Source organism: Penicillium crustosum (genome assembly GCF_028827405.1).
Source record: "Penicillium crustosum strain IBT 35664 chromosome Unknown utg000005l_segment0_segment0, whole genome shotgun sequence".
In the NCBI taxonomy this organism is placed as follows: domain Eukaryota; kingdom Fungi; phylum Ascomycota; class Eurotiomycetes; order Eurotiales; family Aspergillaceae; genus Penicillium; species Penicillium crustosum.
In genome coordinates this window covers 903,578-931,557 of record NW_026623126.1, presented here as the reverse complement: position 1 = coordinate 931,557, position 27,980 = coordinate 903,578, and the positions used below count along the sequence as shown (strand labels likewise).

At 47.8% G+C, this 27,980-nt stretch overlaps 6 protein-coding genes across 6 annotated transcripts; 3 read left to right on the top strand and 3 right to left on the bottom strand.

Moving 5' to 3' along the window:
- The first annotated feature begins 8 nt into the window (after positions 1-8).
- Positions 9-1,548, top strand: N7487_011034 (actin-related protein ArpA). The gene is made up of 3 exons (XM_056878764.1): positions 9-938; positions 1,006-1,320; positions 1,375-1,548. Exons 1-3 carry the CDS (start codon positions 171-173, stop codon positions 1,435-1,437), a joined length of 1,146 nt encoding a protein of 381 aa, XP_056724083.1. The 5' UTR covers positions 9-170; the 3' UTR covers positions 1,438-1,548.
- A 1,680-nt stretch (positions 1,549-3,228) lies between these two features.
- On the bottom strand, positions 3,229-3,714 carry N7487_011033 (DUF3602 domain-containing protein; the record flags this gene model as incomplete). Its single annotated transcript, XM_056878763.1, has 1 exon — positions 3,229-3,714. One exon carries the CDS (start codon positions 3,712-3,714, stop codon positions 3,229-3,231), a length of 486 nt encoding a protein of 161 aa, XP_056724082.1.
- Positions 3,715-6,822: 3,108 nt separating this feature from the next.
- GbpA lies at positions 6,823-14,109 on the bottom strand (the record flags this gene model as incomplete). Its single annotated transcript, XM_056878762.1, has 6 exons — positions 6,823-8,150; positions 8,216-8,983; positions 9,030-10,687; positions 10,739-11,075; positions 11,133-12,563; positions 12,639-14,109. 6 exons carry the CDS (start codon positions 14,107-14,109, stop codon positions 6,823-6,825), a joined length of 6,993 nt encoding a protein of 2,330 aa, XP_056724081.1.
- A 592-nt stretch (positions 14,110-14,701) lies between these two features.
- On the top strand, positions 14,702-17,721 carry N7487_011031 (putative U1 snRNP complex component Yhc1; the record flags this gene model as incomplete). Its single annotated transcript, XM_056878761.1, has 7 exons — positions 14,702-14,873; positions 14,933-15,929; positions 16,160-16,179; positions 16,379-16,615; positions 16,846-16,947; positions 17,025-17,147; positions 17,210-17,721. The coding sequence occupies 7 exons, from the start codon at positions 14,702-14,704 to the stop codon at positions 17,719-17,721; spliced, it is 2,163 nt and encodes a 720-aa protein (XP_056724080.1).
- Positions 17,722-18,568: 847 nt separating this feature from the next.
- N7487_011030 (transient receptor potential ion channel family protein) lies at positions 18,569-20,809 on the bottom strand (the record flags this gene model as incomplete). Its single annotated transcript, XM_056878760.1, has 1 exon — positions 18,569-20,809. The coding sequence occupies one exon, from the start codon at positions 20,807-20,809 to the stop codon at positions 18,569-18,571; it is 2,241 nt and encodes a 746-aa protein (XP_056724079.1).
- A 4,104-nt stretch (positions 20,810-24,913) lies between these two features.
- On the top strand, positions 24,914-26,905 carry has1 (ATP-dependent RNA helicase HAS1; the record flags this gene model as incomplete). Its single annotated transcript, XM_056878759.1, has 4 exons — positions 24,914-25,481; positions 25,552-26,273; positions 26,329-26,589; positions 26,651-26,905. 4 exons carry the CDS (start codon positions 24,914-24,916, stop codon positions 26,903-26,905), a joined length of 1,806 nt encoding a protein of 601 aa, XP_056724078.1.
- Positions 26,906-27,980: the final 1,075 nt, after the last annotated feature.

Genomic DNA, 27,980 nt, shown 5'->3' with positions numbered 1-27,980 from the left:
GAATCAGTGACAAGAACATCAACGCCCAACCACCGAAACATTATATGCGCCTTCAATCCAACTTCCGCCCCATTAATCCTCCGAGTCGCCCATTCTAGGCCGAGAGGCCGTCTATACCCGCGCTTGTCCTTCCCCGACATCACCTCCCCATCCACACTACACTCCCCGCAATGGCTGAGGCAACCCTTCACAACGTGCCCATTGTCATTGACAATGGCAGTGGCACGATCCGAGCAGGCTTCGCCGGAGAGGAAATTCCATCATGTTATTTCCCATCGTTTGTCGGTCGTCCCAAACACCCACGGGTGATGGCCGGTGGTCTGGAAGGAGACTCGTTCATCGGGTCCCGTGCACAAGAACTCCGCGGACTGTTGAAGATCAGGTATCCTCTGGAACACGGCATCGTCACGAATTGGGAAGATATGGAATCAATTTGGCACTACGTCTACGAAAACGAACTCAAGACACTCCCCGAAGAACACCCCGTCCTGCTCACGGAGCCACCGCTGAACCCGCGCGCCAACCGTGATATCGCTGCCCAACTTATGTTTGAGGCTTTCAACGTCCCGGCTTTGTACATGTCGATTCAGGCCGTGTTGTCGCTCTATGCGTCTGGTCGGACTACGGGTGTCGTCTTGGATTCTGGTGATGGTGTATCTCATGCAGTGCCTGTCTTCGAGGGTTTCGCTATTCCGAACAGCATTCGGAGAATTGATGTTGCTGGTCGTGATGTTACAGAACAGATGCAATTGCTGCTGCGGAAGGCTGGACATGTGCTACACACTAGCGCGGAGAAGGAGGTGGTGCGGATGATTAAGGAGAAGGTCTGCTATGTGTCGCTGGATCCTAAGCGGGAAGAGAAGGAGTGGATGAACAGCTACCACAAGTCTGATGCTAAGGCGATGGACTACGTTCTTCCAGACGGTCACAAGGTCAAGGTATGCACTGTCTGGGGATATGATTTGTTCGTGGATTACAACAATGCTAATGAATTTACCTCTCAAGATCGGCCAAGAACGTTACCGTGCACCTGAAATCCTCTTCGATCCTGAGCTCATCGGCCTCGAGTATCCTGGTGTGCACCAGATCGTGCAGGACGCCATCACTCGCACAGATCTCGACCTGCGAAAATCGCTATACCTCAATATTGTGCTTTCTGGCGGTTCAACGCTGTGCAAGAACTTCCCTGATCGGTTGATGCGCGAGATCAAAAAACTAGCAGTGGAGGACATGAAGATCCGCATTTCTGCGCCTGCTGAGCGCAAGTACACCACGTGGATTGGTGGTAGCATTCTTGCCGGGCTGAGCACGTTTAGAAAGGTATGCAAACCTTTCCCTCATGCAATTTAGCACAGCTAACTCAGTACTCTTTAGATGTGGGTAAGCGCAGACGAATGGCACGAGGATCCCGAGGTGATTCACAAGCGATTCGCATAAAGGACTCTTCTATGACGGAAAGTCTTTGATATCATGGTGGCCTGCTTCTGAGTCAACTCTGGGACTGTTCACATTCACTGCCTCCAATGCGATCCCCAAGGCACCATCCCCAATCCCCAGAACAATCACAAGAAACCGATCTTGTCAACCTGGATCGATCATCATGCAATTGGCAGTACATACCAAGAAATGATCGACCAACATCACAAATCCGAGTCGCATCCCCGACTCTTGATACCCCAGTTTCCAACTTCCTAACCAGCTCATGTCGTCTTGGCATTGGCTCTGACTTTATTGCAAATACAGTCTCTTTCGCGTCTTGGGGGTGGTTCTACTCTAGACATAATTTTACTCGGACATACCTGCATACACAAGTTCTCGCCATATATTTTCCTATTCCATTTACGTAGCTTGATTGGATCGCCTCAGTCGATATATATAAGTAGACTACTTTAGAATCTCCAATTATTATTATAGCAGTCTAGGCGGTCAATCTTATTAATTCTACTTTGAACAAGAGGCAATAATGATAAAAATACATTTGATCATTCTCCAATTCGCCTCCTAATGAGTCAACAACATAGTCATGCCCATGTGGGTACTACCCGGTGTAGGAATGTACAGTAGATGGGCTTCACAGGGTATGGAGGCAATATATTTATTTTATACAAAGGAGGCTTATTTATATTATTGCCTTGATAAAAATAAAAATTAGAAGAAAATATATATGTCGCCACTTATTACATGTGGACTTAGAATCCAGAACCGCACACCGAGTCCAAAGAAAATATAGAATGGCAATCCAAATCAAGAATATCTGTCCACGGACCAAAAGAAAACCATAACCAAGTCTCAAGAACATTCCAGACTATAAAATGTACCAGACAAAAGAATAATAACCCCCAGACATCCGTGGATCCCAAAAACAAAGAAAACATCATATTCGGCTGTCATCGCCTATCCGCGGGTACAACCTTACGTCTTGACATGCGACATCACCAAGTCTAGATTCGCCATGAGTGGAACCGCATTCAGTCAACAAGCACGTCTTGACATATGAGCACGTCTTAAGAATACGAAATCTACTACTACAATGATGTAATCGGGAGCCCATGGGATATAAAAATTTGGAGACACGTGATCCAGCAAGGGAAGAAATCCCAAGCAATTTGCAATTCATTGTTAAAAACCCACGGCTAGGAAGTAGTAGCTCAAAGTGGCGCAGTATTGGGGGGAATATGTTGAAAAACAGAAAAAGGGAAAAACACAAGAATGTGCGACACTATGAGAGAGAAACTCAAAAAGGGGAGGAACTCCGAGAATGATGCTGCCAGACAATTGTTGTTCGATGGCGCGATCTTGGGTGTGTTGAATGAAACTCCGTTGAAAGAGAGAAACCCGGTTTCCAGAACCTGGCGTGTTGATGTAAGGGTGGTTTGGCGAGAGCGCAAATGAACCACGAAGAACAATGAAACGCCGGGTTGTCCATGTTTGAATTTGAGATTGAGATTGAGATTGAGTGAAGAGGGTGAGGGTTGCATTTGAGAACAAAGAAACGATGTGTGTTCCATGGGAAGTAGATAAATGGTAGATGGTTGGAATTTGGGATAATTCGTAGACACATCCAGAAAGGAAACATGACAGGTAGCGAGAGGGCTGTCAATGTCTCTCGTGTGATTAAAAATGAGAAGTGGTCAAGAGAAAGGCAAGAACTTTTTTGGTTGTCGTTATGTCGTTGATATTGATCTCGTCAGAGACGAGAAGAAAAGTGTGGTTGTTAAGGGAAGTCATCTAGGCAGTGCCCTTCAGCTTGCCCCAACCCTTCTCAAGACCACGACGGGCCATGTCACGGGCACGATCAGCCACGGATCCAGTGCTGGAATTGGTAGCCGTGCTGGCAGCCGAGTACTTGCGACTCAAGCTGGAATTGCTGCAGTCGTCGCGGTATATGGTGTTACCGGCACCACCACGTCCGACGTGGTAGACGGGGGCAGCGCGGCGTAGATCACGTTCGAGTTCTTCGTCGAAGCTGAAGATGGCACGCTCGCTACTGCTGTGGACGTTGCCAGCACCGCCACGGCCGGAGGTGAAAGTTGTTGGGATGCGGGAGTCGAGACGAGCGAGAGAAGCGGGACCGGTTGCGCTGCGCGAGTCGGTAGTCTTGGTGTTCTTCAGGTTGACGACATTCCCGGATCCTCCTCGGCCAGTGTAGACAGCTGGGCGGCCAGCATGGGGCACCGAAGGGTGCGGCTCAACAACGCGGTAATTTGAAGGCATGATTGATGTGTGAAGATTAAGTAGATCTGAAGTATAGAGGTATAAACAGTCTATGCTGTAAGGACTATGAAAACTCCATCAAGTGCAGGATTTGATAATGGATAATGGATCTTAGCAAACAGCGGGGACTTTCATGTTATATAGTCTCTGGGACCTTTTTGGAGTCATTTCCAGATCCAGGCACGACATCCAGTCACAAGGTCCTGTGGGGGGGGCTGTTTTGAATTTTTATTTTTATTTTTATTTCTTTTTGAATTTTCATTTTTTATTCGAATTTAAATTTTCCCCGTCGTCATCGGTGTCTAGCGGCTAGGGATATTTCCATTTTGGATGCTATGTCAGCACACACACGTGTCCTGAATAAGCCCCTGTGATCTGGTTAAGGAAGGTGATTGGGTCTGAACCTCCCCCAGATGACAAAACTCTGGCTGCTTTTACCAAATAGTCCACTGGGCAACCAAGTCATCTGACTGGAGCTACTCCACCAATGGTGAGTGGCAAGACGTAACAGAAACTGCCTCGGCAGCCAATGGGGATTTCCATTACCCCCAGGAAATGCAGAAAAACCTCTCATTTCAGGATCATCGAGTGTCCAGATCTTGACAATGCACAGTATAACTCACGTTATTATCCCTTGTAATCACACACCGCAACAGGGGCCATTTTTCTTGAGCACGTCAGGTGTTGCGCAATTCCGACCATTTAGGCATACAACATACTTCAAGGTTGTAGCTGGCGTCTCATTACGAAGTCGGCATTGCTGTCATTATAGTCATGAGCTGGAAGTAGAAAATAAAATACTCACGATGTATTGTTGAGTACAGAATACCAAGAGCGCAGGTATTTTACTGCTCCAACAATTGCATCATTCACCGGGCCGTGTCCACTTTCTATTTCCAGAGAACAGGGGCTAATTGTGCAACACATTTTTCAATTGCGGTGTTTGTGAGGTGGCAACCTTGGAAGCCTGAATATGAAACTATGTACGTGGTACAAATATAATGTAACCTGAATGATTATACTATAGTACTGCACAATGTATACCGATCTCATAGTGAATATCAATATCAGATTCAGATCAGTATAGAATAAAATACCATATATCACTGAAATTTCAGCACGCAGATCGCTATGTACGATGACCCCATCGTGCTGAAATTTGCGGGATAATTCTTCCTTAGCGGCCCCCGTCGATCCAACCTTGGGAGTCTAGGGCATCGGCTAGTTGTTGCACATGGTACCTGATGTCTTGGAGATCAATGAATTCACTCACCGCAGTTCAACTCGTACCATTGCCCAGCATGCCGAGAATGGTGTCCAAGGTTGACCCCCTTGGCTTCGTTGTCTTTTCTTACTGAGCCGAGGAATCCGAGACGGAATAGGTCAAGTGCCGTTCCCCAGATGCTGAATGACGTTGGAAAAAAAAAAAAAAAAAAAAAAAAAAGGAAAAAATTTCGGCTCTCAGGTGCGCTGACTGGCCGAGTGATCCGAGCGGCGAAACAAATCTCCCTTTCGGTGTCTGTGCGTTTCCAATTTCCCCAGATTTTCTTTTCCCCAACTTTTTTTTTCGGTTTGGGACCTGCCGGAAGTCATGCGTCTCTCGCATTCCTCAACTTACCTCAACCCCGCTTAAGAGAACTACAGTTAATTCCCCTGTGACCTCACGTGGGGTTTCATTTGCGAATACGTGTCTTCCTCTAGTGACACGAATGTAGTATGGTCAGGTACAAAAATAACATCCTGATCCCCCAATTGGACCAGTAGTGTGCACCTGACTTGGAATTCTTCAGGGGAATAGAATACATAGAATACATATTCAATCACCCCCTCACATATCAAACACAACTATATCATATACTCTAAATGCGCGATTAAACCAAACGCCAAGTACTCCGTGACATTATCCATCTTACATATCCAATCCCAATCCATACATACATACCTAGTCCATTCCATATATACACTAGTCACCAAATACCCCATTATTAGATAATAGCGCAGGACCATGACACATGATTATCAGTGTTGCTAGGCCGAGACCCGGGGACCGGTTGGTTGGGCGGCTCATTGCCGGGGCTGCATAATAATATAATTCAAAGATGGCGCAAGGACTGGATTTGATGGACAATGCCTTGGAAGAATAGTCAGCCGCTTATGCTGGCCTTGTGATGTCTTTTTGGTGGTCTTTTTAGAAGGTCTTTTTAAAAGACTCTTTAAATGCATCCAAAAGCGGCAAAAAGCGTAAACGTATAGAGGATCTTTCTATGTATAACCGGGAGATATCGAAAGTACACACTACCCAATTCTAGGGCTACCTCTCTGGAACCACGACGTAGTCTTACTAAGATCCTTACCCCCGGGCCCCGAGGACATCTCTAGGGGATTCCAGCACTTCCCTGCTCATCCGGTCCTCGGGTATCGTACCGGGATTGGCACTTATGTTGGCCTTGGAGCCATTATTATTGAGTAATTAATTGTATGGGTCTCGCCAATTCACCGTTTTACATGGCCCTGTACTTGTCGATGTGACCTATTTCCTACTATACCCTGCTGACCGGGTCAGCTGTGTTACGTTTGAGGGAGGTCGTCGGGGTCGGAGGTTAAGCTCGTTGGGTTAGAATTTTAGCTGGCTTGGTATTGCTAAAGATGTCAGTAGGTGTTGATGCTAGGTATTGGGTGGGAACCTTGGAGGTCAGTCCTTGTTGATCCATGCCTCGCACTATCAAGGCAAGATCATGTTATTGCGGGTTGAGATTCATATCAGCTTCTAGATTGTATAATTTGAAACACGTTTTGTGTAGGACACAGAAAAACAAGACTTCTGAACCTTGTTGGCAGTCGTGTCTAAAATGCTTGTTTAGGATTCGTGATACGTTGGATTGTTCACTCTGTCACACTACGACGATAGCACAATGGTTTCAGAAAGCAGAAAAAAAAGTTCATTTCGAATCTCAAATGATGCCGAGACACGACATCATCTCCAAGGATTAGCATCCATGTTAACCAAATTCCCATTGCGCCATATATCCCGCTTCTACCAACATTGATCTATCTAAATATATTTCGTGTGAACAACAATCCAACCATTTTTAATGCAACATCACAAGCTCAAGAACTTCCAAGCTGAGCATCCGAGACCCAATGGGCACCACCAGCACATCGGTATCCGCCACCATTTTTAATCCATCGGAAGCCCTGTACACAGACTCCCATGGACTTCAGCTTCATCTGATTAGCTTGTTCCTTACGACGCGCCTCAGCCAAAGCCTCTTGCTGCCTGCGGAATTCCTCCAAGATTGCTTCCTGCCTCCTGCGCTCCAGCTCCAGCTGTAGTCGGGCTTGTTCGTGGCGAATTTTGGCATCTTCGTCTGCTTTTCTTTTTGCCTCTTCCAGCTCCCGTGCTGCCTTTTCTTCCGCAGCCTTCAATTTCAATATCTCCTTCTCTTGCTTTTCCTTTTCCTCCTTCAAACGCAAGAACTCTTTCTCCTTGGCTTCTGCCAAAGCTTTGTCCTTTTCGAGTTGATGCCACACTTCGTCGGAAACACCGGCATCTCGCTTCGAGGTAGCAGTGGATGTGTCTGTTCCAGGCTCTGCCGTGTCTGGTTTCTTGCCGGAGGTCACATCCTCATTGACCGAGCCTTGATTGTCCGGCTTGGTAACAGGGTTGCTCAAAGGTGGAGTACGTATACCTAGGTTTGTTTGCTCCTTTTTCGTTGAAGTTGATGGAGGGCTCTGTGAGAAGACTTCGCGGCTGGATCGCTCATTGATCATTGAGTCGAGCGCTTCGAGCACCGTGTCTTTGTTCAGCACTAGCTTCTTCCCGCTAGATGACTGAAGGGTTTTGCCAAATATCGTCTTCGCGAGAGTTCCAACGTCTCGTGCATTTGCCCAGCCTGCAGTTTTTGAAAGTCTATCAAAACGCCGCGACATTCCATTCTTAAATTCGAAGTCCGGACTCTCCAAGCAGACCAGGTCGAATTGGGCCTGTGATTTGCTGAGGAGATCTCTTTTCTCTTTCAACAAAAGCTCGCGTATTAAATTGATACAATCTGCCGAGGACAGTGGATCAAATTGGAGAGACTCTGGGAAGCGGCTGGTGAGACCCGGATTTATTGACATGAGTCGATTGATATCTGCATCATACCCGGCTAGAATGATGATCAACTTTTGAGCAAACCTGGGTTTGGTAATGCCATCCACAATCTCATCCATGGCTTCCTTGCCAAAACGTCCCTCGGCTAGCCGATAGGCTTCGTCGATGAATAGGACCTTTCCAAGACCGCGTTCTAGGACTTTCTGAGTCTTCGGGCCTGTATGGCCTACATATTGACCAACCAGATCCGTTGCAGAAGTTTCGACAACCTCGCTCGAAGCTAACAAGCCCATGTCATAGTAGACCTGACCCATCTTTCTGGCTGTGCTTGTCTTTCCGGTACCTAAAAGGAATTTAGTTGTCAGCAATATTTCGGTAGGACAAGTCTGCGAGTAGATGTTTGTATACCTGGGGGACCACGGAAAACAAAGTTAAATGGCAATTGTGTGCGAGGATCCAAGTCCAGTCGTCTGAGGATTTGAACCATTTGTCGATAACCTTCCAGTTTCGCAACGATGCTTTCACATCCAATGACTCCCTCAAACATCTTCGCAACACTCTCCTTCCTATCCGCACGATCAAAGTCCTCATCAAATTCGGGGGCATCAAGAATAGAATCCGGAACAGAACCGGGCCGTTTGGTGGAAGAGAGGCGCTTTTGATACCGCATCTTGGCGGTGTTGAGCAGATTATCAATCTCGCCTGCATTGCCAAAATGTGGGCGATTGCGACTGCGCTCAAGCATTTCCAATACCACGCGGCGGCCAATATCAGTTATTCCAAAGCCTTGTTCATTGAGCTTAAGATCCAAGATCGCATTCAGTTCATTCGACGTGAAGTCTTCGAAGACAAATGCCTGGTCAATCGGAAAGCGTCGGCTGAGACCAGGGTTGACCTTCTGGAACATTTCTTCCATGAGATCTTTGTAACCCAGAAGCAAGACACACCTATCGTCACCAGGTGTGCTTTGTACTTCTGCCACAATGGTGTCTATCACGGCAGCTCTGTATTGGTCACTACTGGGACCTGCTCCATCTGAGGTACCTCCAGCGAACAATCCGTAGGCCTCGTCGATGACCAGCACCTTTCCCAATGTAGATGCCAGTATCCCTTTGGTATTCTTTTCGGACTCTCCGATCACGCTGCCAACGAAATCTGACGGGTCCTTCACCACCACTGCAATTGTTAGTAAATATTATACACAGCGGGAGAGCGTACATACCTTCGCCGTTGGACAAAAATCCGATATCGACAAGTATCTGACCATAGATCTTTGCGATTGATGTTTTGCCCGTTCCGGGGTTTCCCAAGAAGACTTTATTAAGACTGTACGCAACGAGTGGCTTCTCGTCTAGCTCACGCTGGTAGTTGTAGCGCATGGTGTCCAAAATAGCCTCTACCGTCTTCTTCACGGTGTCTAAACCAATCATGCTCTGCAGCTTTTGCCAAGCACTGGATGACTTCAAAGCCTGTGATGGATCTGGACCGATCATGTCTTCCTTGCTCAGGAAGAAATCATCAATCTTGCCACCACCTTGTCGTCTTTCCCGGCTGACTCGTGCTGCTTGCCGCTCAGAGATCTTGGACCTGGCATTTTCAACGGCTCGTGCATTGGCAAAGCCCTCACGACCGCGCCCCATCCCAACTCGGCGAGCTACAATACGACAGTAAAGTCCCCCAAGGTTGTCCTCGACTTTCATCTGGTTTTTGTATGTCTTCTTGATGGATCCAACCAAGATTCGCATCAACTCAGTGTCGTCGAAGTCTTCGAACTTGAGCTCATGTGGGAAACGACTAGGAAGTCCTGGATTGTGCGCGAAGAACTTCTCCATCGGTCTTTGATATCCTGCAAGGATAAAGACCACCTTTCCAGTGAGGTTTTCAACCTCAGCCAGGAGGAAGTCTAGAACCTGGGTTCCGCCGAAACTGCTACCGACAAGTTGATACGCTTCATCGATGAAGATGGCGCCACCTCCATCTTTCAAGAGAGCCTCGATGGTCTTTTGACATCCTGAAACACCATCATTCGCGAGCCTGGACCCGGTTGTCTCGATGAATTTGTCGCCGGGGATGATCCCCATGGACGATAGGAACTTTGCATATAGACGGGCAACAGTAGTTTTTCCGGTACCAGGATTCCCGAGCAATACAGATCCAAATCGATCGTGGTTCAAATCGATATTCTGTCTGATAGAAACGTCCACTTTCGCTTTGATAGACAAGAACTTCATTTTCACTGATTCAAGTCCGATCATGTCAACTAACTCGTCGATTTCCTGGCTTTGAGCATTGAGGAACTTCTTTTGATATTCCCAGTCCCCTTTAGCCGCTGATGTCTTTTTAAGTGGCATTACTTGTCGACTTGTAGGCTGAACACTAGGGCTTCGCGTGACTGTAACGCTGGAATTTGAGCTTGTTTCTGTGATGGGTGAGGGTGTGCCTGCGATTGTCTCGGAGCTCAATCTCCGCTGAGGAGATGCTGGTGGCGAGGGTAGTTGCTGGGGATTCCTCAAATCTTCAATTTCCTGGCGATGTTGTTCAAGAACTCTCGCTCGCTCCGCGTCATCGATTTCATCACGTCGAATACGTTTGAGATAGGAGGCTTCCTCCTGAGCTTCTGCAATCTGTCGGGCGTACTCATCCTGCTTTCTCTGTCGTTTTTGCTCCAATTCTAGATCGCGTTTACGCCGGCGCTCTTTGGCTTGATCTTCTCGGATGCAGAAACGACACGAGCGCTTGGCTTGGGAGCAGGGCAGAGATAAGTCATGGCCCCGGGGACACCTCCATTTCACGATCTTGGTACACTTCATTTTCGAATGGTCCGCAAGTTGGTGACATTTTGACGGGCACTCGTGTACTCCACAACTCAGTTTCACGCCGCTGTTAGGAAAGTCAATATCAAATTATCAGCAAAGCCTCTGGTAAACTTACCAAGGGGCAGAGCATCCTCCGTCTGGGCATTCTCTATCAAAGTCCTCAACTGTTCGGAGAACGGCAGTTGTCTGGGGATGTTGCTCGCATTGAACAGGCAGCCCATCGTATAGATGTCCCTCTGACTTCAACTGGTCAATGAATGGCTTCCAGTGCCTTTGGCCCTTTCGACTAGAGACAAATGTTTCAGAGTTTCCCACCAGAATGAGGACATTTCGCGCGCGGGAAAGAAGGACGTTGAGGCGCTCTGGGGCTGCCATAAATCCTATGTCGCCAGTTTTGTTACTACGAGTGAGCGAAGCAATAACAATTTCACTCTCTTCTCCTTGGAAGTTATCTATTTTCTCAGGTCAGACAGACTCTTGTTTGTGCTTGTGATTTTCTTTCTACTTACCAATTGTGGACAGCTTGATTTGGCGCTTAGAGTGGGAGGCCGCAGCCTGCGACAGAAGGCCTGCTTTGACAAGATCATAGCAATCGATGTCATTTAGTACTGGATCGTTCTGTTTGCTCAGAGTCTGCCTCAGTAGACTGAGCTGGCCCAAGTATGGAGTCAACACAACCAACTTGTCTGTTCCATACCCCTGTTGCCCGAGGTACTTCACGATCTTAAGTACAATATCTGCCTCGAACGAATTTCTCTTGCTTCCAGTCGAGTTCTCATCACGTTGGTCAGAGACCTCGACAAAAATGTCTTCAGGATTTTCATGATGGAAAAATATGATTCTGTCGCACAGCCCTCGTGGCTGAGGGCGATTCTTGGTCTTCTCGTCATCTTCCAGCGCTGGATAGGTGAGACTGCGTACAAGACCTGAGATCTCAGGACACATCCTATGTTGTTTGCTCAATGTCGTATGTGGAAATCCAGCATGTATGAGTCTTTCAAAAAGGGAGACGTTCAGGTCATAACCATCTCCTTTCTCGGTGCTCAAGCTGTAACTGTTGATCTTTGGCCGTAGCTGTTGATGATCTCCTATCAAGATCAAATGCTTGGTCTCTGGTGTCATCGCTGTAAGCACATGGGACTCGAGAATCTCACCCGCTTCTTCAAGAAGCACAATGCCAGGTGAAGCATGCCGGATATCCTCAGAGTACATTGCTGCAGCTGTAGTGGTGCAGCCAATGATTCGCTTTGATTTCAAAATTTCCCGGTTTTTCGCACCCAGGGTAGCGCTAAGTCGGTTTTGGCATTTGTCGAACAATCCTATCCTGACGCCCAAAGACTCGGCCTGTTCACTCAGCAGAGCTCTCCTCCAAGACTCATCTTTCTCTTCGCGTATTTTCTTGTCTAGTTTCCAGATATCGCGACATTGAGTGGGAAGAAGATTAGCATACACTCCTGCGTCTTCGTTTTTTTTCCATCGTGCATAAAGGTAGTCTCTGGATGGTCTTCCACGCCGGGTGACCATAATCATGCCGTTTTCGTCCTCTGGTACAGTCAGAGCTGCAAAGTACTCCGGTTCTTCAAACTCCAGATAGTCCAAGATAGACACATCATTGGCTGTGAGATTTTTGTAAGCTTGGAAAGAATCATTCAAAGTGTGCTTTTGGTCATTTCCGTCCGATTCGAGCGCATTGATGGTGTTCCAGGTGGCTTGGTCCCTCCTGTAGGACGAGTGCTGTTTGAACAATCCCAACGGCTCAGTGCGCTGTGATGACTTAGACCCGAGTCTTACGATGTCGGAGGGATCGATTCCAATGTCCAGCAAGTCTTCCAAGAACTGGTCCAAGGCATGATTCGTGTAGCACATAATCAAGATCTTGTCGATGGTATTATCATGCATGGCCTTTGCGAGAAGGGCACCTATGAATGACTTGCCAGTACCTGAAGCTCATACTGTCAGTCTAATGTCGTTGATAATGAACACGAGGGTGTAGTAGAGAACTTGTGTGATCTTACCTGGTGGTCCTTGAATAAGACTCACTCTCTGTGTTAGCCCAGCCAACATAGAATCTAGCTGTGAAGAATCCAGTGTCACTGGCATTGAAGTTTGAAAGATGCCCTGGATATTACATCCATCTTCTTCCTTCAGCTCATTGACCACATTCCAAGGAGCTAGACTTGATTCTTTCACTGGCTGGTCCCTTTCGTAAAGGAACAATTCTTCTGTAAGAGGCAGATCGATCCTCTCTTGCAAGCATTTCAAGATTGGCTCGTACGCAAACATTGCCGTTTCAACAATCAGAAACTCCACGTCTTGGTAGAGCTTTAGGTAAAGCAGAGACTTTTTGAGCGCCTCTTCGCCTGCGATACGCAGCATGACCACCGGAGGATTGGATACCAGTTCGTCGATTTCTCTTTCGATTGTAGCAAAAGCCACGATTTCTGTGCCTCTAACCAGGCATCCAAGTGCACGATGCTTAACAAATTGAGGTGTGGTCTTTAGAAAATCTCTACGATGCTTTTCCGAAAGATTATCGAGCTTTTCCAAGCCAACCTTAGCAGTAACACCAATGGTACATGGTCGAAGGCGGTTTTGGGGCCCAGAAGTGCAGCGGACCTGATCAAGAAAGAGATTTCTCAAGTGGAATGCCGACCGACGCCCCTTCTTTGTGCCTCTTGCAATTTGAAAGTCATCGCGAAGCTCCGAGAGCATATCCTCCCGTAAAAGGCGAAACTGGTTGTCAATGTGGCCCGCAATGCGTTGACCGCTGGGTAGCTGCGCGATGTCTTCAGCGCGGCGATAAAACGGTTTCTCCGTACATCCCAACTCATCGGCAGTAGGAAAAATGGCCGTCAAGCGGAAATCAGCAAAATCATTATCATGCCGACCACCCGCGGTGATCTCAGAGTGCTGGAGGGTGGCTGCGGGTGATTTCATTTCTAGGCGATACTTGATCTTGTGGCCTGCATTTCGTATATCGACCGAGGGCGAAGAGAAAAGTGACCCATCGTCCAAAACAATCTGGGCATCAGCTCTAATGTCCACACCGCAAGAGGAAGGCAATGAAAGCAACTCCGTCATCAACCAGCATAGAGCCTGGATTGCATGCTCTGCTAGTTTCCGAGTGCGGAAGGCCTCCAGAAATGCACCCCAGAGTGTACGAGGCTCCAAAAGGATCAAAAGAAGTTGTTCGAGAAATTGGCCATTGCAGAGGAGCTTGACTTCGCGGTGGTTCAAGTATTGAATTAACTTCGCGGTGTATCCGTTGATGAAGACCGGCGTGAGGTTGAACCTCAGCCCGTTTTGCAAGGCATTTAGAGCGCTTTTGCTCGAAATGATTCGCTGAACAACAATGCTAGGATCATTTTGGTCCAGAACTGCTTCAATAAATCGCTTAAAATCGTTCTGATCCTGGACTTCTTGCTTTCCATTGAGGACGGCTCCAAAATACTTGGCCAGTCGCTCCGATCGAATTTTTGTAGACATGACAGGAAATGAGGTTCAAAAGACACTAGACATAAGATATACTTGGATGATCAAAATTGGCGGAGAAAAAAAAATTGGGGATGTAGAAGGGCCTTAAGAGTTGAGATGTAGATAAGAAACAGTTTGGAATCCGCCTCGTTGACATTTGGGCAGGGTACTGTCACACTAAATATGCAGACTACTAGGGCTATCTGCCTTGTTGGTTTGTATCTTTACGATCCAGTTGGCTGCCTACATACATAGGTACCTAGGGAACTGCAGGAAAACCAACCAATGCAAAAATGCGCAGGAGTTCACGGGAATAGGCCATATGTGACGTGGCGACAGGGATCTATACCACAGCGCCAGGCCCCGGCGACATAGCGCGCGTAGAGGGCAAACGAAAAATTAATAATGCGTACTTGAGTCCACTCCATTTGTAATTTGTAATTATTCCTCTGCATTTGCATACATACCTTTACTGCATTGCGTGACAACTTGCCTTGGTACTACTTCCTGACCCCTAGACTAGTCTACAACTATGTCTTCGCGGGGAAGAGGAAGAGGACGGGGACGATGGGGAGGAAGAGGAAGAGGAAGAGGTAGAGCATACATGCAAATCAATTCATCCGCGCCCCCGCTGGGAGTGATCCTTGTGACAATCCAGCATGATGAGATCGAAAGCCTTGAACATCAAGGTAGTGATGTCTCTCGAATCACAAACAGCCAATACCTGACATCCTACAATTGGCTTGGCGGGGACAAAAGCAGAATCATTGTTCCAGGTAAGCTGATAGCAAGGCACTGTTCACCACATACATGATAACTGACACTTATACACTAGGTGAACCACCAATATGGACGCCTCTGGCTAATCCGCGCACACTTCCGCAAGACAATGGGACATATTATCGTGATCGAAATGCCGCACAATATCCCACTTACCCTCTCGAGCCAATGGTACAAGCAATCCTGACTGACAAACCTGAGTTCCCTGTGACCGACGTGGACATCATTGGGTGCAACAATACCCTGGGCCACCTGCTACGTTTTGTACGTGGTGTGGGTGATCCCTTTAGGATTCTTGTTCAGGTACTTGGCAATACCGTCTTCTTCATCAGAAGAGAAAACTCGCCCACCGAAACGATCCCCGGTATCCGTGGATATGGCCATACTTTCCCGGAAGCTTACACCACGTGGAATGAAAATGTGGGCGGATCTAAGTCCCATCAACGGGTGGTGAAGTACACGTTTGCCGACATGCAGTGCTTGGTCCGTTTTGAACCAGATGGCTTCTTGCCTGGCCTGGTTACGGATACCGAGGAAACCGAAGATCCCCAGGGGAAAAGTATCAGCGCAGAGGAAGGTTTGCCGTCCATCGAAGACATAACACTTTCGGATGATCCCTCGTCCACTACAGAAACGGCACCTCAGCAGCTTGAGATTGCAATGCAAGGCCGGCGTATCCCACAGTGTGCAGTCTTTGACCTGAAGACACGATCTCACTCTAAGAGGAATACCAATGTTCTCAAGGAAGAATTGCCCCGGTTGTGGCTTACGCAGACCCCCAACTTCATTCTCGCCCACCATACAGATGGTCAGTTCAAGCATATTCAGGTTCACGACGCGCGGGATGATGTAAAGCAGTGGGAGGAGACCGAGCAACTGAGTTTGCGCAAGTTTGCCAGCCTACTCCAAATGGTTGTGTCATTCGTTCGAAGCCTGGAGAATGGAAGACTTGAGATCGAGCGTGAGGAGAATGCGCAGGTTTTAAATCTGAGAGCACAAGGTGGATTTGTCAATAACGTCTTGTCCCCGGCTGTCGCAAGCAGGTGGGATATGTAAGCCGGCGCCCATGAGGACAGTGGCTTCAACTACCATTCTTGATTCGAAGATTGATCAATTGATCAATTGAATACAAATCCAATGCTTTTCACTTAATTATCACAACCGGTTCTAAGTAGAGATATCAGTCTGGCCGGATATAGTCCTTACGTATGGCATCAAATATGGCCCTAGAAAGCAGGTCCATCACAAATTGCCTATGCATGGTACTATTGATATAATGTAGACCTTTTGCTAGATTTGAAGGTTCGTTAGCATGCCCAGAGTACTCCGTAGTACAGTGATATATGTAGTAATGGCTGATGGGTCTTGATTTTGGGCTAGTGAGGAGTTAGTGTGATAAATTATACTAGCGAGTTGGGATTGACATCGTTATTTCAATCACCAAAATTCACCCCTCAGCAAGAGAGATGTTGTCTTTGTTCTGGAGATCCGATGCGATAAGACACTATTCTGCCACCTCTGACCGCCCGCTCGACCCTCGCCATCGAGCTCCGAAACCACTGGCCAGTCCTGCTGCCTCAGTTTCTCTTTTATCTGCGTCACCAAGGCTCTATTTCCGACATCCAACCTGAGACCACAGCATTGCAAATCAGGACAGCACTTGCCAGCCAGGAACCCCGCCTCCTGAACGAAACCGACCCCGAAAGGGAATTTTCCTCTTTCGCGCGACGACAGCAAGGTACTTGCTGCAGAAACCGGCAAGATGCCCAAATATAAGTCCCTCCAGTCCATATCTTTACAACCGAAAGCTAACACCCCATGCACTCTTCTGTAGGTTTTGGCTCAAATCCAGGTCTAGGCAGACCAAGCGGTGTCATAGCCTATTCCGGGCATAATGCGACACGCCCGACTATGGCCGCTAAGCCCACATCCATCGACCAATTGCTAACCCCTGACTTCAACTTATAGGCGACTACTGTGATGTCTATCTGACGCACGACTCGATGAGCGTGCGCAAGGCGCATAACTCCGGCCGAAACCACCTGAGGAACGTGGTGGACTACTACCAACGTACGTCTGACTGATGGCGCAGCAAGGCAGCCAACCCCAACAGCTGAATGCCAGCTAACCATATGAACCTGTTACAGAGATTGGCCAAGAAAAAGCCCAGTCCGTTATCGACTCCATCACCTCCTCCTACGCCGCAGAGGGCCAACAAGCCCCCAACATGATGGCCCCCGGCGCGTTCCCGCCTCCCTTCGGATTCCCAGGTACGACTGTCCCTCCCACGCTCTCCTAAAATCCAATCCAGAACCAAAACTAACACAATCAGGACAACTAGGCATGCCTCCTCCCCCCTTCGGTATCCCTCCACCTGGCGCCCCCGGTGCCCCAGGCATGCTACCTCGTATGTCCTACCCACTCCCAATCCCACCCTACGTCTCTAGGAAGAGAAAACGATCTCCAACCTACCCAGGACCAACCCAAGCTAATCAATACCCCTACCAAACAGCCCCAGGAGCCCACGGCCTTCCCTTCCCACCTTTCCCTAACGCTACCGGAACCCCACCAACAGGTGGCTTCCCCCCGCCCCTCCCCAACATGCCCCAGGGCGCAAACCTGCCGATTCCGCCCCCAGGAGGCTTCCCTAACTTCCCCATTCCTCCGCCCGGAGCTGCGGGTTTCCCGCCTATGCCTGGTCAGCCCGGTATGGGCCCTGGCGGTCCGCAGATTCCCACTGGCCCTCGTGGCTTGGAGGGGTATCCTCCCCCCCTGGAGGTGGGCCTCCCGGTGGGATGGATCAGCGGTGGTGATTATGATCGCGATCTTGGGGTTAGTTCGTAAGTGGTTTGTTTCTGATACCTTATTTTTTTCTGTGTGTGCCATGGGCATGGCATGGCATTTTTCATGGTTCTTTTTGCTCTTTACTGTTAGTGTAAAATAGCGGTTTCTTTTTTTTTATATTTCTTTACTTTTCGTACGTTATCTTTCGTACAAGATGGTCTCGTTAGGTTCTAGTTATTTTCGACAGGCATGGATATTGTCGGTTCATGGAATTGAATTCTTTACGAGAGATCCGATGGCCTAGATTGCACAAAACTTCGACATCCACATATATATGTAGACAACGTTTTATATTTAAATCAAAAGGCTCTTCCAAAAAGTGTGCTATTTTACGGCCTTCGTATATACCTAAGAAGACATCTGAAAAGACACCTGAAAGGAACATCCAAAATACTGGTGTGTGAAATGGGAAATTGAAAATATATATTTCATTGGCGGCAGACATACTGCAAAGCCAATAGAAAAAAAAGAACAGAGAAACCCTCAAGGCCGATCACCATATCCAGAATGCATCAAAGAACGCCGAGCGGAAGAAAAAAAAACCAAGGGAAATATACCTCAAGGATTTAGACCGGGGAGAGAAATAGAGGAAAGAATTGAAGGGAAGAAGTAAAGGGAAAGGGAGGGATAGATGAGAAAAGCCCACACCATTAAGCAATGGAGTGAATTAAGAAAAGAAGTTTATCTGAAGCGATGCCCCTGCAGCTTGTGCAGAAGCAAAAAAAAGAGAAAAGAAACCCGAACCCAGAGGAATGGCGATTATAGACCATCTGTATCCCGCGCTAAAACAAAATCACATATCTTCATCTCGGAAGCGACAAAACAAGAAACCACTGGCAATTTTTTTTTAATGGTCATAGCCAGCGCCCCTTTGCCAAGGACTGGCGTTGTTCTGGGCTCGATATGTTGTCGACAGAGCAGATTGGCCAACAGGAGAGGTGTTATCATAGCCCCTTCCGGCGGGTGAAGGGGACCGACCGAAATTGTCGTATCCGGGGGGAGGATTGTGGTGACCAGACGTGCCACTGGGGAACAGTGGCACAGATGGGTCAACAGGTGACCGAGGCGCTTGGGCAGCAGAGCCGTGCGGCGGGTAGGTTGATTGCGGTGGGTAGGTTGACTCCATTTGACGGCCGACGCTAGCACCGTTTCCACTGGAGATAGAAGCGCTATCATCGTCAAATGGGTTGTGGTTGTTGTTATATTGCCCGGGCTTCATATCACCACGCGCTGTAGCACCCAAGGCATCCAATTCAGTAGTAAGCTGGGTTTGGTCCTTGATGAATGAACCACGATCGTCGCGCATTGGCTGGTAGCGAGTATCGGGGTTCTTAGACACAACGGCATAAACCGAGGCGATCAGAACCAGGATCAAAAGGACCAAAGAGAACACGGCATTGTAAACGAAGAAGACGACACCCATGACACCGATCATCATTCCGGGAGGGTCGAAGACATCTGAGAAAACGAGGAGGAAGATGGAGTTGAGGAAATTGATAACAGCAATAGAGATGTTGAAAACATTAGTCTTCTTATCCATCCACGGACGGAGAACGCAGACAGCAACCAGCATGGCTAGCTCAAGGATAACTAAAGCCACTGTCTGAACGACCGGTGCAGGTTGACTCAGACCGATGAACATACCCTTGATCAAGGTGTAGATGAGGAACGGAATGACGAAGTAGTATGCGGTTGCCCGGTACTGCACATACAAAAAGCCCCACTTGTTCAGACAGGTAGGGTCGGAGTAAAGAATGTATGCTGGGTTCTTGTGCATGGTCACGGAACGCTTTGCCAGCCGAACAACCTTCTGAGAGGCCCATCCAAGAGAGACGAGCATGGAAAGGAGCATAACCGCTGCCAAAACCACCTCGGCAGGCGAGTCACGCTGAGTGAACTCCCAGAGGCAAAGAACAGACATTTGGGGCAAACCGATGAGAGTCAGTCGGAACAAGATACCACGCAGAACGATCTTCCATCCATGGCGGAAGTCCTGGAACCGTTCACTCTTCATTTTGCCATTCTTGACAAGTAGCTCAGTAATTCCCTTGAAGGCTGCAACGATGATGACAACAATGCAGGTGAAGACCGCAAAGAAAATTAGGCCAGTGAGGAAAATGTTAGTCTCCTCCATGCCCGCACGGAATCCAACACGATCAATTCCTCGAATGACAAGGAGTTTCTGGCTTGTGTCGGCTCTCTTGGCCAAACCCGTGGCTCTCCTCAAGAGGTTCATTGCTGGGTCAGCGAAGTCACGCTTGCGGCGCCTGAGAACCTCCACAGAAGTATCCCCAAGCTGTGACAGGACTGTGGATGGAGTTCCACCGGTTGACCGCTGATACCAGGTGGCGATCGTCTGGATGAATCCAACGGGGATGATACCCATGCTCCACTGGAAGTTCTGGGTCCAGGACTCCACGATCGGGGGCATATGAACCGAGGTCATGCCGATAATTGCTTGTGACTGCATGAAACCGAAAAGAGAGAGTGCATTTGCCGCGACGTGAGCCGCGGTGTTAGAATGGCCGAGCCCGGAGGTAATGGCGGATGCAGCGAGACCTAGTCCGGAGATAACAGCGGTTGTCCAAGAGACTCCGGCTTGATTAACGGTCTTGCCGTTAGAAAGCGAGGCCTCGACACAACCAATCTTTTCTTTGGTGCTGGCTGTCTTGATAACAATCCGCACATTCGCGTCAAGATCAGGCACTGTGTAGGCAATACCAGGAATTTTATCTGAAGTGCCTGCTGGCAGGTCGAGAGAAAGTGGTCCCAAATCCAAGGGTCCAGAGGCCATGGGACACATACCCATGCCAGTAATCGAACAAGGATCAAGGGTGCTCTTGTATGCCTCGTAGCCATACGCAGTAAGGGTTACCTCCGCAACAACCTTACCCTCGATGTATGAGACGCCATCGAGGCCGACGACAAGAGAATTGTTTCCCGGATAAAAGACAACGTTGAAATATGTTGCCGTGAAGTTGCTACTTTCCATGCACACGCTGAGTGCATTGGATTCAAGGAGCTGAATGGCGGAGGCTAGCGGCGCCAGAAAGGCGACGAAGCAGGTGAGAAGCGATATGAACCGCATTTTGGTGTATATTCGATGTAAGGAAGAGGTTGCGAAATACTAGAAGAGGTTCCCAGTGGTAGATCGGGGCGAGGGGAAGAGATCTGACGGCTCCCGTGTCAGTGGCACTCCAGAGTACCACGTTGCCAGCCGCCGGATGCGGAAGTTTTTGTACGGCCGAATCGTGTTTGATGGCCGTGGGGCCGAGTTATTTCTGAATGTCTCCTCGGGCTGTTACTGTATGTTTGGCGCAAATTGTCGCAGGAAAGCCAGGGTCGAGTCAAGGTGTGTTTTGCCTTTGGGGCATTTGAATATAGGCGGAGCGTAGAAGTAGTCGTAAAGGGGGTTTAATGGAATCGGAGGAAACTGTATTTGTAGATGAATGAGAGTATGTCCGAGCCTGAATGAGAGTAAGATCGAGTAAAGCGAAAAGGCGAAAAAGCGAAATGTCGAGAGTGAGTGGACTGGCGATACACAGTATGGCCGAAAAAGGAGTAAAGGAGTAATAGGCTTGAAATGGGGGACGAAAGTGGTTTAAAGTAGACACAAACTGTTCCCTTGAAGAGAAGAAGAAAAAAAAAGAGAGACGAGGGAATGAGCGTGAGAGGAAGAGTGTCCACGGGTTGTTCACTCAGGGACAGTCGACAAGGGTGGGAAAAGACATTGCCTGGACTGACCGTCGCCATTCCACTGGCAAGGTATGTGGTTCTGTATTGTAAGAGCACAGGGGCGCCTAACTTTAAACCAATCAAAATACTGTATTGGGGCGTATTGATGTTTGGGTTTGTTCCGTATGGTCACCCATTGGCACCTTCCCCCTTCAACAATTACAGAATGCCATCTCCAAGGCAAACCTATATAATGTTTCACTTCCCTTCCTTCCCTTTGTTCGTTTCATTCTATTCATTCTACCTACTCGATTCTCTTTTGATTGACCAAAGAGCATTTGAAAAACGACTTTCTCTTCTCGTATACGCGTACTCACACTGCCCAAAGCGGTTGATGGATCGTGGCGGAATCAGGCGGGTCCATAGTCCTTTTATTATTAGAGACGAAGTCGAATATGCCAATATTAAGTCCACGGGTATTACATACGCTGAACCAAAGGAACTGTTGCCCCCAGCTGTGGAGTGTGCCGAATACAGTGGACCGTTACGTATGGTAACTTTGAACATCAACTTAATACATACACGATGTATGTACATATGTGCTCCGTATGGGGTACATCACATCCTATTATTCCGTCTGCCGTTAATAATTAATCAAACTGAGATTCCAGACTTTTTAGGTCCACACTTATAAGTCGTTGCCTACTATGGAGTATGCACGCTCCATTGTAGTGAATTTTCCTCGGGCGGGGCCCCACCTTAGCTGCCGCTTTTATGAGGGCGCTTCTGAATAATTACATAGTTATGTAGCCTCTGGGTAAATATCAGCCCATGTCTGTACCTAGGTACAAGCATTTAATCTAGGATATCAGCAGACAATATGTTTTGGCATAACTCTCTAGCGCTTGTAGTACTACTAAAGCTATGAGGGCACGGTGTTCAATGTATGCTATTGTGATTTAGTTGCATGGGCCTTGATATCATATCGAAGAGGGAGGTGGACGATGTCTACGGAGTAATAATGATGATTCAATGATCGAACGTGGTCTTTCCTACGACATATAAAAGGACTATCAAAAAAGACGTCATAAGGCCGCACAGCGGCCGAATATTCTTGGGCATGGCCTTTCCTGAGATCTGGCGTAGTTTGAAGGTAAGTCAGCTTTCTGTTCCTCAATAAGAGTTGATAGAACAGTGACCATCTAGCTTGACATTCTACTAGTAGTGCCAGGTGCGCGCCCAATTTTACTATAAGAAGCACTAGAGAAAGAAATCTGGAGGTATGCCTTGCAGATTGGAACAGTAAACCGAGAATAAGTATAAAATTGCAAACAGAGTGATATATTATTAGCACTCCGTATACCTTGGATAAACCAATTACAGCGAAGGCAGAGATTTCTGGCCAATGACATGCAATGATCAAACGGCGAATCAGACAATGTCAGTGGACCCCAAAAAATACCATGCAGCTAGACCACCCGTGGCTTAAACGCCTGACAGTGAAGAAAATACATATTAGTACTGGGTCGTACAACCGAATACGACAGTCCCGACATCTGGAGGTTTCAATATCTCATTTAGCACTACCTAGGTAGCCATGGACTGTATAACAATGTCGTACTACATGGGATCAGAGACCGAGCGGGAAATAAAGACGTCATCACGCGCACATCAAAAATACGTGATCGCTCTGATCATCCCTTTCTGGTGATCAGGGGGTGACAGCAGAACACACTAAGCAAGCTAAACAAATTCATAATAAAAGGGGGAAGGAACATGATTTGACATAGTTATACCAAGCTCACAAATGGTCCATGCAGATGGAGGTTCCTTTATTTCTGAAACATGTCTGATCCGACCAGAGGAAGATGATGGGGGGCCTTTGCCGACCTTGGAAACGAGGCTGTGCAATTCCAAGTATGAACGCTAATGTCGGTAGATTGGAATACCATGTCGATCCTTATATCATGCCTACAACATCTGTAATCTGTTGATGCTATTTTCTTTTATTCGTCTTAAAATGAGTGTACTATGTATGTATTATCACGGGAGGTGTTCTAGATCTATTAGGGAAGAATCGAGTCTAATGATCATCCCGGCTCTAGAATCCTGGGGTAGACTAAGAATAAATTATATCTATACGATGTTACTTTGTACGTCTCGCTAGTATGATATTAGTGCTCGGGAAGGTTTGCCCCCGGATCTAAAACCATCGGAAACATACCTAGCAAGCGAAAGTTATCCGCCAAGCACTTCTTAGCTTTCCGTTTTGGTGTTTTGTTCAATGAGTAAAACTGAGCAGTCTAATTCCTACCTAAACTATTGAACATTACTCACTAAACACCGTGTTGTGGGTTTAAGTTGGTTCATTTAGTGAAAGGGGAGTTATCTTTCACACCGCAATGTCAAGATTAGTCAGTCTTAACAGATCCCAAAGGGGACAATGCTTTTATTTGTTGTATATATTTCATTCTCGATAATCAAATCCTTCCTCCATGGCTCCTAAATTGCTCGATTACTAACTACCATACAATTTATAGTTAACTGCAAACTTAAAGAGGTTGATCGGTTTGGACTAGGTGTTGATCTATTATCACATCAACGGCGCCTGACTATGGTGTACCTTTCGAGCTGGGCAAAACCTGGGATGGAGAGCCATGTATGAGGATAAGCGTGTGGTATCGATACATTATGAAGCTGAGGCAGTATTGCTTATTATAGGAGAGGCTACCCCAGAGCAGATTGTTGAAAATGGCCAAAATAATGAAGTAGCCGATATTTGATTAGATACCCCCCTCCCCTATTGGTGTTATACTAGAATATAGACGTAAAAACGGCTTAATATGTGAAAACGACTTTCCGTGTATAATCTTTGATGATGATACAAAGTGCTCTGTAAGCATATCAAAGACCAACAATACCCCTGGACAAAGACAAAGGAGCCCAGCCCTTGGTACATGACATATATATGCAACAACTGAGGAGTCACTGAAAACATGTCATACATACCACAATATCTCAGCTGCCTAACTTGAGGCCAAGATATCGGCGCTTGCACAGCCTTCTGGTCAACATTCCGTCCTTGTTTCACTAGGTAAAGGAACCCACCAAGCGCGTATCCTACTCGGCATCATTTAGTCCCGGGTGTAAAAAACACCGATACTAATCTCTAAAATATGGTGGCCTTAAACTTGAAACACATGTGGATTTTGTAGTCCTGAAGTCCTACATCCAAGTCATGATTTCGGAATCATAGGAGATGGCCAACCTCGGTCAATATTTCAGCCTTATAGTTAAGGAACCAAATTTAAGGCACCAACTGATGGAGTCTATCAACACGTGATGTGGAGTTCTGCCACATTTCACCGATCAGAAAAAAAAAGTAGCAGAATGATTTCCGCCCGCAGAGATCAATAATCTAGACCTACAAAACACAAGGTCCAGGTGATACGAGACAAACCCCTGATTGCTTTGTTACAGTGTCAATTATTACACTGTCGCAGGACCAATCAACAAAATGCCTGGCCCCGTGGACACCGCAAAGTCCATCAACAAGCGCAAGAGAAAGCACGGCTCAAAAGCAGAGAGCGATGTCGCCAAGCCCGTGGAAGCCAAATCCAGCCCTGCAGTGACCCCGAAAAAGAGCATTGCTTCGACCCCGAAGGCTTCAGCTGAGAAGTCTACCAAGAAGCGCAAGGTCAGCCCTTCACCCAGCGCTGAGGAAGAAAGCGACGACGCCGAGGCCGTTGAGGATGCCGAGGAGGTAGACGCGGAGGAGGGCAGTGATGCTGAAGACACCGAGGCTGCGAATGGTACGGATCTTCCTACTATGGAAGATGTCCGTTTGCCCCAGACCGAGGGCAAGCTGCAGAAGTTCACCGAGCTCAACCTTTCCGAGAAGACCATGCAGGGTATCAACGACATGGGCTTCACAACCATGACTGAAATTCAACAGCGTACCGTTCCTCCTTTGCTTGCTGGACGGGATGTTCTCGGTGCTGCGAAGACCGGTTCCGGAAAGACTTTGGCCTTCCTGCTCCCCGCTATTGAGATGCTGCACGCTCTGCGCTTCAAGCCCAGAAACGGTAAGCTTTTTGCCCCATACCTTTATCCGGTAGTTACTTGCTGGGGCTGGTGTCTAACTTTTCAATACAGGTACTGGTGTTCTCGTCGTTTCCCCCACTCGCGAACTGGCACTGCAGATCTTCGGTGTCGCCCGTGAACTTATGGCCCACCACTCGCAGACATACGGTATCGTTATCGGAGGAGCCAACCGTCGTGCTGAAGCTGAGAAGCTGATGAAGGGTGTCAACCTTCTCATCGCCACACCCGGTCGTTTGCTGGATCACCTCCAGAACACCCAAGGATTCGTCTTCAAGAACCTGAAGACCTTGGTCATTGACGAGGCAGACCGAATTCTCGAAGTCGGTTTCGAAGATGAGATGCGCCAGATCGTTAAGATTCTACCCAAGGAAGAACGCCAGACTATGCTTTTCTCCGCCACACAGACCACCAAGGTCGAGGATCTGGCCCGGATATCTCTCCGCCCCGGACCGCTTTACATTAACGTCGACCACAGCAAGGAGCACAGCACAGTGGCGGGTCTGGAACAAGGTTACGTAGTGTGTGAGGCAGACAAGCGTTTCTTGCTTCTCTTCTCATTCCTCAAGCGCAACCTGAAGAAGAAGATTATCGTCTTCTTCTCGAGCTGCAACTGTGTCAAGTACCATGCTGAGCTTTTGAACTACATCGATCTGCCCGTTCTGGAGCTGCACGGAAAGCAGAAGCAGCAGAAGCGCACCAATACTTTCTTCGAGTTCTGCAATGCCAAGCAAGGTACCTTGATCTGTACTGATGTTGCTGCTCGTGGCTTGGATGTATGTTTCCCAACCCGCATTACCACGTTTATTCCATAACTGACTCAAATTCCAGATCCCCGCTGTCGATTGGATTATCCAGTTCGATCCCCCTGATGATCCTCGTGACTACATTCACCGTGTCGGACGTACCGCCCGTGGTACCGAAGGCAAGGGTCGCAGTCTGATGTTCCTCCAGCCTTCCGAGGTTGGCTTCTTGAAGCACCTCAAGGACGCACGCGTGCCTGTCGTGGAGTTCGAGTTCCCGGCCTCCAAGATTGTCAATGTGCAGTCTCAACTGGAGAAGCTCATTGGCCAGAACTACTACCTCAACAAGGTACGCTATCTTTCCCACCCTCTTATTTATGTGTCACTCGTAAACTAATGCAATTGTGCAGTCTGCCAAGGATGGTTATCGTTCTTATCTCCAAGCATACGCCTCGCACTCGCTTCGCACTGTGTTCGACGTGAACAAGCTTGACCTCGTCAAGGTTGCCAAGGGCTTCGGTTTCAATGCCCCGCCTCGCATTGACATCCAGCTGGGCTCCAGCCTCAGCCGTGATAAGAAGCAGGAGCAGCAAGGTCGCCGCACGTACGGCAGCCAGCCCAAGAACGGTGCTGGACTGAAGTTCAAGCGGAAGCACAATGACTGAGAACAATCTGTATGAACATCAAAAGCGATCGATTGTCTCTGCATATTTATTTTAGGGACATTGGAGTTCAGCAATGTGGATATATCTATTTGGGTTTCAATTTTGTCCCCTTATTCTGTAATCATGAGAGAGATGGCGTGTTGAATATTCGTATGACTAGTGGTGGGATAGTCGAATGCATCTTGCTCTTTGTATGGATTAATCTTTTCTTTTCGCCTCCTTGCGCCTTGATTAATGGTTTGTACATACGGAGTACCGTAACCGCAATCGGCAGACGCTCACCCTAGGAGATCAGCCTGGGATCCGTTTGGTCAGTTCCACATGTCTATATAGACGACAATCAAGAAACCTCTGGCTGTGAGATAGCCGTAAGGCACCTTCTCTCACGGAATGCCACAGCCAGCATTCATTGAGCCATGTGGACTTCGGACTTTTTCCACGTGGGAGGGGCTTACCAAACAAGAGTAAGAGAACTACAGAAGGGGTATGTACAACCAGAAAATCCATACACTGTAAGAATATCCTTACAGAAGAACCGAGTACTCCGTACTCCGTACATAATCGGTACCTACATGTAGTCGGTTCTACAAACCTCTCATACCCGCCGAAGCGATCCAATTGGAAGATGCCAATCTTACACAGTATTGAGGCCAAGCGATCGTTTGCCAATGACAGAGCCAATTTTGGAAGCAGCTCGATTGCCACTAATGTACGAGATGCAGCAAGTCCTCAACCCCCAGCTGCGCAAGTAGTCTCGATGATAATTGCTTGCGCCCCCTTGCAAGGGCTATGTATAGTGCTGTCCAGTCATAGGGTGAGATCACGGATAGTGAATCTGGGGCCAAAAGGCGGGAAATATTGTCGGTGTATTTCATATCCCAGCGATAGGCCAACCAATTTTTTTTTTCATCAATTCCAATCATTCCAATCATTTCGAACATGGAGAGGTTGGTAAGGTGGAAAGCCTGAGCACACGAGTGTGATGAGTTGGCAGATGTTGGGCCCAATCACCCGATCTCCAGGGTCTCTGTCGTCTGGGCGACGGTGTGCTTGTTCCGGTTCTTTTGCCTTTTCT